This window comes from Protopterus annectens, chromosome 13.part0, assembly GCF_019279795.1.
Source record: "Protopterus annectens isolate FY-2018-M chromosome 13.part0, PAN1.0, whole genome shotgun sequence".
Lineage (NCBI taxonomy): Eukaryota > Metazoa > Chordata > Ceratodontiformes > Protopteridae > Protopterus > Protopterus annectens.
In genome coordinates, this window is record NC_056747.1 from 526,331,691 (window position 1) to 526,344,512 (window position 12,822).

Here is a 12,822-nt window from a genome sequence, read left to right on the forward strand (position 1 = left end):
CAAACTGGCTCAAGGACAGAACACACAGGGTTAGAGTTGCTGGTGCCATGTCAGACTAAGCCGGTCACGAGCGGTGTCCCACAGGGCTCAGTCCTGGGCCCCCTCTTGTTCGGCATTTATTTTTCTGAAGTGCAGGCAAACATAGGGGGATTGTGGCTGACAAAATTTGCAGATGACTGCAAACTGGGCACCATAATTGACACTCCATCAGACACAGACATCCTCCAGAGAGGTCTCATAGAAATGGATAACTGGTGCCAGAGCCATGGCCTTAAGCTAAATGCCAAAAAATGTATAGTCATACCCTTTGGGAAAAACAAGGTAACCCCTAATTACCACATAGGTGGTAATCCATTAAACACATTAAACACAGAAGAAGTTATCAGGGACCTGGGGACCCAAGTTGACAGTAACCTCTCTTTTGACACTCACATTGCCAAAGTGGTTAGGAAGACCTTCTACATTGCCCACCTGATCATGAAGGGATTCACATCCAGATCAGGAGAGGTCATTGTACCCCTGTACTCTTCACATATTAGACCAATGGTTGAGTACAACACCCCATTCGGAATGTACCTTACCAGACACCTGCAGCAGTTGGAAAGACCCCAAAAGTTCCTCACCAAAAGGATAAAGGGGCTCAAACATATGTCATACGATGCCCGACTGAAGAAACTCCAGCTCTATTCAGTCGCATACCGTCTGCTCAGAGGTGATCTGTGCCTGACATACAAGGCCATGTCCAACCCGGAATTAATGGACATGCTCCACCTCAAAAGATCCAAATCCACCAGAGCCACGAGAGCAAGAGACTTAAACCTCAACAAGGATATAAATAGGACGTGCTGGAGGGACAGATTCATCACCCAGAGACTCCCTCCACTATGGAACAGAATCCCAGTCCATGTGAGGCAGAGCCCCTCACTGACTCTGTTCAAGAGAAATCTTGACGAGTGGATGGGAGATCGTAGGTTTACCCCGGGAATCATCTCTGTGTCACTGCTGGACAGAGGCACAGCAAACTAATGGGTATAGTATTCTCATCCTAAGGGGTGGTGAAAGCCACACACACTCTGGCTAGGCTTATAAATGCCCTAGGGCAGATAGCCTAGTATGAACCTATATATACACACACACACACATATATACACACTCATTTATATATATATATATATATATATATATATATATATATATATATACACACACATACATACACACACACACACTTTAACCCTAGCTAAGCGGCGATGCCTGGCACCATAAAGTCTGCAATTTTCCCTTAGAACTAGCCAGTTGTTTAGTTTTGCATTCAAATTTGTTTCAAGCTCAGCACTTGTTGAAAACTCGTAAGCACTAAATAAGCTACAAATTACTACAGCACTCAACTTTCCCCACTTGTTTAGAGGAAAACATTTTTTAGTACTTAATTAATAAGCACCTATCCAGACATGTCCATGGGTCAGCTCCCGGTGTTTTCTCCTGTCTACCTGATGAATCTGTGCATCTTGGGGCAATGCAGCAATTGCCTCATATACACAGACAACCCTCTCCTCCTACCACCCAACACTACAACCTGTGAGAGATGCACTTCTATCCCAAACTGGAAGCACCCCTCCAACACAACCCAAATGACACATAGCCCACAAACTGTGTGCCATTCAACCACAGCCCATAAGGCATAACAACGTACCCAACACTCTAATCATAGGTGACTATAGTCAGCCACACTGATGTTCCACTCACCAGGCTAAACAAGGAGAAAGTTAATGTCAGCTGCCTGTCGGGTACCAGGATCCGCCACGTAACTCACGCACTCCGGTCACTCCACAACAAGTATAAATATTACTGTTATTGTCCATGTTGGTGTGAATGACCTGAGAGATACCTCCCTGGACTACATGAAAGACATTCCTCGTGGGTCAGATCCGACCACAAGCTAAAATCAGCCTAGACATCCACATCCCGCTCCCCTTAGGGAAACCATTGTAACAAATTTCTCCAAAGCCAACTTCATGACACTCGTGCAGATGGACAACAGAGGTACGACTGCTGAATCCTACACAAATGCACTTTATAAGCACTTACACGAGTGCATGGATCGTGCTATCCCTAACAGAACCAAGATGCTATCCTGCAAAAAAAGGAAGCCAATCTGGTGGTCCCCTACCATAAACACTCTACAACAGATGAAAAACTGTTGCAAATAAAAGTAGAATCCCATAATTGGAGGAACTCCCTGGTCAGCCTCAGTATGAAGCGGAGACCCCTCATAAAATCCTCCAAAGCTACTTACGAAAATGCCACTGATTCTAAAGACAACTTATCAAATGTGTGCATATACACACACACACACACACAATATATATATATATTTTTATTTATATTACACATATACATACATATATATATTACACATATACATATTATATATATTACACACACACATATATTTATATTACACATACATATATCAGTGTATACAAGACTATACATTCCTCATTCTTACAGAGGAATGGGCCTCCTCAAAATTGATTACATGTATAGATCTGGTGTCCCGTGACTGCTTACTTCACCAGATCCAAACAGTGAAAACTTTGGGAGAAGGGGAAAAAAATCTATAAATGACTTGTCTGTTCGGTTTAGCAGAAGAATATCAGTGTCAAGCAGGAATGGAAATCAAACCAGAGGACACCAAAAATCAGGCAGTAACTGGATGTGCCAAAAAAACACAAAGAATGTAAGGAAAAAATAGATGTGAGAAAAAAGATATAGTAATGCATAGAAAAAAAGAAAAAATACATTGGTCACTGAAATTGCTACACCCAGTAATAACAGTGTCATGAGTACAAAGACACGCAGTCAAACTCCAGGACTTACAGACAGAAATAACAGCAATGTGGAAAAACAATGTCCACACAGTTCCACTTACAGTCACATTTAGATATGCTACCACACATGTAACCCCATATGAATTACAGGAGGAGTCCATTCTGGGTACTTTGCAAAGACCTTTAGTCATTCTCTAAATTGAACTTCAACCATACTCTAACTTCAATCATGGTATTAGAAACCCAAAATCCTTGGAGAAATTAAACCAACAATAATTGTGAACAAATCTTCAGGAATCAAAACTCACAACCATAGCATTCCAATCTGTCAGGTTATTATTATACTCATGTCAAGATTTGGAAATAAAATGCATGAGAGACTTATTGGTTAAATTGCAACATTAGATCACCAAAATAATGCTTCCACCAACTTTCCAGTGGTGCTTTCACCACTAGAAATATGCCATGTCTGAAATAGCAAACACTACTCAACTGAAATATTGAAGGTAAGGGTGGCAAACCAAAGGGAGAAGTACCCCAACCACACCTCTCAACCTCTCACAGCAAGAAATCAGAACAAAGTCAAAGAAAAGTGGGACAGAGACCCAAAAAGAGGAACATTTTTTTAAAATATTCTATTAACTTTGTAAGAGCAACAGGTTTTGCATTAGCATGAATTTTCTTTAGAGTCTTAAAAATGTGTAATTTTTTTCAGTCTTTAATGATTTGCCAGAAAAACTATTTTATAAAAAAAACGGACCAAAACTATGAGGCAAAAATTTGGACATTCTGCGAAAATCTGTACAGTTGAGAGGTATTGGGTCCCACCTCAGAATTGGGTGTATTAAACTGTTGTCGTTGATATCAAGTATAAATATGAGTAAAGATTATAAAACAAATGGCTGTACTAACACTTTCACGGAGGAAGCATGCATTTTTAACAAAACACAATGCCTACAATACTTAAAAATAACAAATTGTATCCAGGAGGGAAGGCAATACTGCAAAGATTAAGCAAAATATTCCTGCAGTACCCAGGAACAACTACAAAGAAAAAAGCATACGTTTTAACACAGCAGATACGACAATCTTCTTTTTTTAATAAAGCCTTCGCTAAACTAGCAAGCACTAAATAAAGAGTATAAAAACAGCAAGCACTAAAACAGAGAGTATAAAATAACATTCACGATTTACAACACAAAACATAAATTAGCCCAATGCATTAAAGCTTAGAAAAACGTGCGGGGTGGGGATGTACTTTTAGTATATTACATAGATAATTAGACTGAGCCTTACAAATCTTTTTTCAGCTATGACCAATTTTATAACCAAGAAAAAACCCACGCAAGCCATTACCCAAGAAGCATCTTCCAGGAGTGAAGAAAACTGCTATCACTTACACTTTTATTACACTAACAAGAAACCAGCGTGATGTTTACTAAAACTTCTGATCAGTATATTCTCCAGTTCCAAAATGGAAATCAAGTTGTCCCGGCAAACTAATTATGCTCTGGGAAACTGAGTGATTTAGCCTGGAAGACATACAAATGCATGCATGATCTCAGCGAGGTGTGTCATACACAACAAACACTGGCAGGCATCTGTTAGTGAAAGTAGACACCTAGAAATTCCACATCTAATACCATAACTAATTTTAAAGCTGGCGCCGCGGCTTCATAGTTCAAGCAGTAATGCGTAATAACAACGCAAGAAAACCCAAAAAATAAACAGATTAAATCACACTATACCGTTAGAAAAAGCAACTTACGGTGTCATCAAAAACTTAAAAACAATGGGGCTTTTCACTTCTAGATCTAATTCATTTCACCGACTTCTTGCGGCACTGCTTACTTCACCTTTCAAAAAACGGTCAAAAGCAAATAAAACTTCACAAAACTGCCCAGTAGTAATGTTTACATTGGTATTATGGTCATACTTGGCAAAGAGGGATAGCTATACACACTGCAAAAAACATGTAAACAATTTCTAACAGTATCCACAGTAAGCCTGAGACCAAAATATTAAATAAATCAAGGCAAATATAAGAAATCTTAATAAATTAAAATGATTAAATAGACAACCAGACATGCACTGGTCTTGTATTAAACGTCTCTTAAATAATATTGTTCACTTTGCAAAGTCGAACAGACTAAAGGCGTCATTTAGGAGTCAGTATTCACAAATAGACAGGTAGACCAGGCGACACACACTGACAAAATATGACAGGTAACAGAATCATCAGACTCCCCAAATAAATTCCAACAGCAACTAGAATAAATAAAGTCTTAAACACAGAGATGCCAATCACGAAAAGTCAAAAATGCTATGTTTATGTAGATTTACAACACAAATTGTAATGAAAAGACTCCGAAATACAACTAAATACATTAGCCCCGGATAATCAAACATATCTTACCTTCACAAGAGAACACAACAAACAAGCTCGCAAGTGACGAAGATCTTTAGGCACTGTATCTAATGACATAATCGGGATTCGCACTACAACCAATATCACGAAATTCAAATAAACCCAAATAACACTACAATTGCAACACCGGAAAGTAACTATTTCACTTCCGAGTTTCTGAAACCTGTACGTCATCAAACGTAATTACGACGGACCACTTGGGGTTGCGTAGTAAAGGCAACTGCTTTGTAAATAGAATAATCTGTCAACTGGATTTTCGCAAGATGTTCAGATTTTTTACCTCATATTTTTGATGTGCTCCTCATACAATTTGTGATTTTTTTGGTATTTCACTGACATGAGCTGTGAATTGAAGTCACCTAATAACGATATACATTTGGGTTTCAGACTTCAGAAAAATGCATGCGAAGACTAATCTTGTTCTGGCAACTAGGTTTGTAATAATAATATTTAAAATCTGCCCGTTTTAGGGTCTTTGTCCACACATTCTGTCCAAGACTTTGTCTAGATTTTTTTATGCGCAGTAAACGGAGCATATATTCATAGGTGTTTACTAAGCTAACGACCACAGAGCCTTTTTAAGCCTAGCCATGCTTCCCAAATCTGTGACAAATTCTGATACCGTTGATAAGTAAGCAGGGGCTTGGGAGATGAAATATTTACTGGTTGCCTGTGTCAATTAGAGACATAGGTGCCAAACCAGGGATGAATTTCATGTTCCCCATCCAATTGTCCAGGTTGCACTGGGTTAGGGAGGAACTCTGATGTTCCAGAGACTGGGCACTCTCTGGGATAGATATCTGTCTCTCCAGCAAGTCGTTTTTATATCACAAAATAATCCAAAAAATATTAAGCAATCACGGGACCACCACAGCAAATTATTGTAAAGCTGCAAAGTAACACTTCAATTCAAAGCATGTCTCTTAAAACTGTCCTCGGGTAAATCAAAAATAATATAGAAACTTTAAAGTAAAATAAATAAAATAATGCCTTGAATTGAAGTGTTACTTTGCAGCTGTACAATAATTTGCTGTGGTGGTCCCGTGAATGCTTAATGCCCTTTGGATTATTTCAGTTTTATTGTTCGGCGTCCACACGGGACTTTTGTTCTTACGGAGTTACCATTTTTTGATTTTGTTTTTATATCACAGGCAAGGTCTAAGTCTTTCCAAATAATTATCTATTTTCTTACCTCCCAACTTTTTCTTATTAATGGATACTAGGTGCTCAGGCATCAACCTCTCAGCCTAAGAAATCTGGACAAAAACAAAAATAATGGGGTGACAAAGGCCCCAAAATAGGGACAATTTTTAAACATTGGTCTTATAAACTTCAAAAGGTAACCGAGTAAAGGCTTTTGTATTATCGTGCATTTTCTAAAGGGTATGGAGTTAAAAACTCAAGACGTCTTTCATTATTTAGTGACGACAGTACTCAATGATTTACCAGAAAGCCACAGATTTTATTGGGAACAGACCAAAAATATGAGGCAAATATCTGAACAGTTGACTGGTATGTGCTCAGGCACAGTGGAGCAGCGGATAGTGGTGTCATCTCACAGCAAGATGTTCCCTGGTTCGATCCTTGTATAGGGTGCCCTCTGTGCAGAGTTTGCATGTCTTCCCTGTGCTTGTGTGAATTTCTTTCCCCATTCCAAACAGTGGGTAGACTAGACACTTTAAATTGGCCACTGCAGCAGGGCTAGCCACCCAGTGGTGTAAACTTTGGCTCTGGATGACTGCTACCAGACCTCATGTGCAAAAATAGGTTGATACTCAGGTGTGGAGGTAACCTAACAAGAAAGTAAATGATTAATCTTCTCAGAATGCATTTACCCAGTACATATTTATCTCGACAGTGCTAAATAAAAGAAAAATATTGCTGTCCAAAACCAAGACGGAGTAGGTGCCTTATTGGAAGCTATCTCTTCTTAGACTGAACAAGCAAATAAAAGCACCAGTGAAATCCTCCAAAGGAAACTTCAAATCGAAACTGGCTACGTCTACTAAAGATAACCATAAGGCATTCTTCACGTGCCCAGAATCTCAAAGGAAGCGCCCAGCTCTGCTCAGAACTGGTGGTCAAGGACATCACATACACAAACGCTGTAAATATAGCCAACCTACTGGCTTACAGGTTTAGTGAAACAGTCACCAAAGCCATGGACGAGGGGAAGATAGTGCACACTGCATACCTTGATCTGGCCAAAGCCTTCAATGAAAATAAACTCGCCACTGATTTTAAAGACAACCACAAAGCATTCTATAGCTATGTCAAGAATCTCAATGGCAACACTCAAGAGTTACAGCACAATGGCACTAAATATATATAAGAACCAATTGATATTGCCAACATCTTGGCAGATAGGTTCAGTGCTAACTTTACCCCGCTCTCACCCCCTAAAGGGCCCATCTCTATACAGGAAGAATGCAAAGCTCCTGTAATCACAGCTGCACAGGTAAAAACCTCACTCTCCAAAGCCAAGAACACAGCATCCATGGGACATGACAACATCCCAGGCTGCATTCTACATGAACTACAGAATGAACTGGCAGCCCACCTGAGTACCATGTTCAATCATAGCCTCACCTCAGTCTTTGTGCCCACTGAATGATGCACTGCGATGGTTATCCCACTCCACAAAGGGGGAGCCATGATAGACCCTGGGAACTACCGCCCCATTAGCCTGACGAGCCTGGTCTGCAAGGCCATGGAACATATCATCATGGAACTCATAAACAAAGACATTGGTAATCTCCAAACTCTGGACCCCACACAGTTCGGGTTTGTAAAAGGCAGATCATGTCTCCTAAACCTGATAGATTTGAAGCAGTCACCAAAGCTGTAGATGAGGGTAAGGTGGTTCACACAGTCTATCTAGATCTTGCCAAGGCTTTTGACACCACCCCCCACTCTGGAATTATAGATAAACTCACTAAACTAGGTATAAATCCCTATGTCACAAGATGGGTTGCCAACTGGCTCACTGACAAGAACCCACACTGTGAAAGTAGCAGACTCCAAATCCAGCTTCAGACCAGTGACAAGTGGAGCACCACAGGGTTCAGTCCTGGGTCCTCTCCTGTTTGGTATCTGCTTCTCTGAAGTACAGGCTAACACAGAAGGTCTTTGGCTAACTAAGTTCACAGATGACTGCAAACTAGGAGCCATAATCAAAACTCCTAACGATGTGGACATGCTACAAAAGGGCCTCACTGAGACAGATGCCTGGTGTCAAAGCCATGGCCTGAAGCTCAATGCCAAAAAGTGTATTGTCAGCCCCATGGGTACAGAGTTTTTACCAAAGAACTACCACATAGGCAGTAGTCTACTTAACACCGAAAGTGTGATAAGAGACCTTGGGACACAGGTAGACAGTAGTCTCTCCTTTGATAATCACATCACCACAGCAGTCAGGAAATCCTTCTATGTGGCACACCTCATCACAAAAGGTTTCTCATCCAGAAAAAAGAGATCATTGTTCTCCTCTACTCATCACACCCATTCTAGAGTACAACGCCCTTTTCGTATGTACCTCACAAGACATCTACAACTGGAAAGGCTGCAGAAATACCTCACAAAGAGGATTACTGCCCTCAAACAGATGTCTTACGCAGACCATCTAAAAAAACTCCAGCTTTACTCTGTCGCATATCGCCTACTCAGAGGTGATCTCTGCCTAACATACAAAGCTATGTCAAACCCAGAGCTGTTGGACATGCTCCACTTAAAAAAAATCCCAATCCCTCCTAACTACATGCTCTAGGGACCTAAACCTTGTCACCACAATAAACAGAACATGCTGGAGGGATACATTCCTGTCCCAGAGACTTCCCATACACTGGAACAGACTACCTATGTCAAAAAGAGCTCCTCATTAGCACTCTTCAAGAAAAATCTTGATGACTGGATGGGAAATAATAAATTCACCCCGGGGATCACTTCTGTGGCTCTGTGTAGTAAGAATCTTTGTGTTCAACATCTTTGTATCATGTATAGGAAGGGTTAAAATGTGAAACTGCATTGCGTGCAAAGAAATAAGCTAAAATAAGTTGTTTTTCTTAGAAAGAATTTGCTGACCAAAGAGGAATGCACAGATGTTACCTTGGTCCAGGCACAAGCTTATCTTGTGACTGACCTCTGACAATCTAAGGCTCCAGTATGTGAATTTATAGCCTTGACTGAAATTCCTTGTCTAGTAACCAGCTACTGTGTACGTGCAGAGCAGGGTATAAAAACCCATGTGAAGTGTACAGAAATTAGACTGCTGACATACCATGTACTTTGTAGCATGTCTCCATGCATGTAAAATAAACCTTTTTGCTTATTTTTATCTGCGTGATTCTTCCAGTATATGTTAAGAGTATTAAAATCTTTTGACATTTCTGGCGTCCAAGAATGTGGGGCCACCTCTTCACGGTACAAATCGCATAAGAGGGACTGAAAACCTGTACAGGAGGGGAGAACGAATCTCGGGCTCCCTTGAACGGAAAGACCTCCGACGAAGAAGTCGTAAGTAGAGGCCAGTCACTCTTAGATTCGATCCGTGGGATGGTGATGAACGGGGCGGAAGATCCGCAGTAAGGTAAGCTTTTACATTTATAAAAGTACTCTTTTTTAAGGGACTAGTCATAAAGGAATTCCTTTTGTTTACATTTTACAAAAGACCGGTAGAGATCTCAGGAAAAGGAAACAGTTTTTCTTTTAAATAAGAAAAATGGGAATAGGAAGCAGTTGTTGTGCTAGTAAGGGCTGCTTAAATAAAAGGACTGAAGATGAGGAATATATGTTTAAACTACATCCAGAAAAACTTAAAATACATGAAAAAATGGAAGACAAATTATGGGTTTAGTGGTAACTTAAATAGATCAGAATGTCAAAATTTGGTGAGAGATCTGCGTAGGGACACAGGAGGCAAAATTAAAAATCAAGTAAAGGTGGGATTTCCTCAAGCACAGAAATGGTTAGAAGAAGCTAATAAGAGACATAGGGAACAATTTTCAAATAAGGGAAGTGGTGGCTCGAGTGCAAAAGGTGCATTTTTTGTCCACAAAGAGGATGACGAAACATCTGTGGCTAGTCGAAAACCAACAGCCCCACCCTTATATCTGAAAATCCCTGAAGAAATGGCTAGTCCGCCTAAATATCAGGAGGCTGATAAGGACTCCTCAGAAAAAACTGTCTCATCCGTAGTATTGCAAAGGCAAGCAGATGAAACCCTAGAACTCCGAAACCGTAATATAGATAAATCAGAATGGAAGTGGAAGAAGCTGAACTACAAGAGGCTAAATTAAATACGGCATCTACAGACTCGTATCCCCTCATAGAAGTAGCAAATCCACAAGCAGGTGCACCTGGTCAGGGTCCTACTATCTTAGTTTATAGACCCTGGTCCAGAGAGGATATTAGGAAAGCCGTAGACGGTATACTACACCCGAAACTAGACATGACAAAATTCTGCGAGGATATTGCAGGTATGATAAAAAGTTATAAGTTAAATACTGTGGAGCTAGAACAGGTCATACGGCAAATTCTGGGTCCGGATTGGCATTTAATCTGCGAAGGCTGGGACCCCATTTCTAGGGTAGAAGGCAGAGCCCATGCCTACGATTCCGACACACACACAAAACAAGTAGAAAAATTATTAACAAGTATAAAAAAAATGGGAACCTAGAGCAGATTGGACTTGCATTAACCAATGTGTCCAAGGTGAAGATGAAAAAGTAGATCATTACTTACAAAGGCTTAACCAATGCTTTGACAACCATAGTGGAATGAAAAGACCACATGATCAAAAAGATGATTCACCTTATGAACAGCAGTTAAAAAATGCCTTTTTAAAAGGATGTAAAGCTGCAATCAGTAACTTCATTCAAAAACATATGATAGACCATAGGACGGCACATCTGCAACCCTTACTGGAGTATGCAAGACATGCAGAAAAATATCTTGAGGAAAGGAAAAGAAAACAGGCTCAAACTTTTACAGTGAGCATGGATGGGACACTTATGTTAATGCACGCTCTGTCCAACAGAGGTAGATGAAGGGGACAGGGTAAAGGCAGAGGGAGAGGGAGAGGGAATGTAGGACATTCTGAAGATTACAAAGGCAGACAAAAGAGGGGGGAATGTTTTAAGTGCGGTAAGAAGGGGCATTTCGCAAGGGATTGCCGGAATCCCGGGAAATCTGCTGCTGCTCCAGATCATGGTTCAGCATGATTATGATGGCAGCATGGATGAACCGGACCCAGGTGCTGAGGTCGACTGGCAAGAGCCAGTAGTGCAGAATGAGGATGACTTTGAGGAAGATAAAGGGGAATGTGCAGGATGGGAACATGAGATAACTGATTTTTCAGAAAAAGGTGAATATCAGGTTGTTAGCCTGACAACTCTAGCTACGACTGTGCAGTTAGAAGTGCAACCGGTAATCATGTTACAGGTTGAAGGGAGAGACGTAGAATTTCTATGTGACTCAGGGGCTTCTAGGACCTTATTGAAACACACTGCAGTGCCGTCCAATGTGACTACTGATGACTATGTATTAGTCAAAGCGGCCGACGGCCGCATTTATAAGGAACCTTTGTCTAAACCTTTATGGTTTACGGACCCTGAAACTAATCAAACTATTAGATTTCGGGTGATTGTCTCCCGGATTTGCCCTGTCAACCTATTAGGAAGGGATTTGATGCATGTTTTTGGAATAGCAGTGGTACCAACTACATCAAGAATCTTGGTTAAGTGTATGGAAATTCAGGGTGAGATGTTGCAGGTAGGGCAAGGGGATTTACATTACTGGTATAGTAATGATCTTATTGAAACAGGACCACAAAGCGTGGCCAATGAGTTAACTAACCTAGCTTTGAGCAAATATAGTACGGCTATTCAGTTACCAGAGGCTGCCAAACAACCACACTGTACAATGTATTACAGGAAAAATGTGGGACCTGATCCCAAGTATGAGGAACAATTTTTTAAACACAAGGTGACCAGGATCCTATTACAAAATCTTTATTGGGACAGGGCAGGGAACTCCGCAGTTACTTGTAGTCTCACAAGAGACATGCAACAGCTTTTTCAAAATGCCTCAATCCCACATGTATCTGTGACTAGGGAAGAACAAACGGCATGGTATATAGTTGGGAAAAAGGTTACCAATTGGTCAAAAATGACACCGGAACAGCTGGCAGGTAAGGGGGTTCAGGTACAGAAGTTAAATTGGGTGACCCAGGCCAGACCAAACGGTACATCTTCGAGATCGGTTAACACCGACAGGAGGCATGCCATCCTGACTATGCTTTCTGACCCCACAAGAAGAATTGAAACTACAGTCAGTACCAAAATCCTTATGGTCCCTAGGACAGCATGACATTGGGCTAATGAAAACAGCAGGACAGGTTAAAATAACTCCAAAATCCGATTTTAGACCTCATAAGCATCAGTATCCATTAAGTAAAAAGGCAGAAGAAGGCATTTTTCCAGTGATCACGGCTCTACTGAGAGCTGGGGTTTTAATTCCATGTACTGATTCACCGTGTAACACACCCTTGTTCCCAGTAAGGAAACC

The 12,822-nt window shown here is 40.8% G+C and overlaps 1 protein-coding gene across 1 annotated transcript in view; it reads right to left on the reverse strand.

Annotated features, from left to right (window-relative positions):
* The window catches only part of SUPT4H1 (SPT4 homolog, DSIF elongation factor subunit), a 243,727-nt gene extending 238,308 nt beyond the window's left edge, over positions 1–5,419 (reverse strand). Inside the window, exon 1 of the mRNA XM_044054154.1 lies at positions 5,248–5,419. Within this exon, the coding sequence (XP_043910089.1) occupies positions 5,248–5,316 (69 nt within the window). The 5' untranslated portion in view covers positions 5,317–5,419. The remainder of the gene's footprint in view (positions 1–5,247) is intronic.
* Positions 5,420–12,822: the final 7,403 nt, after the last annotated feature.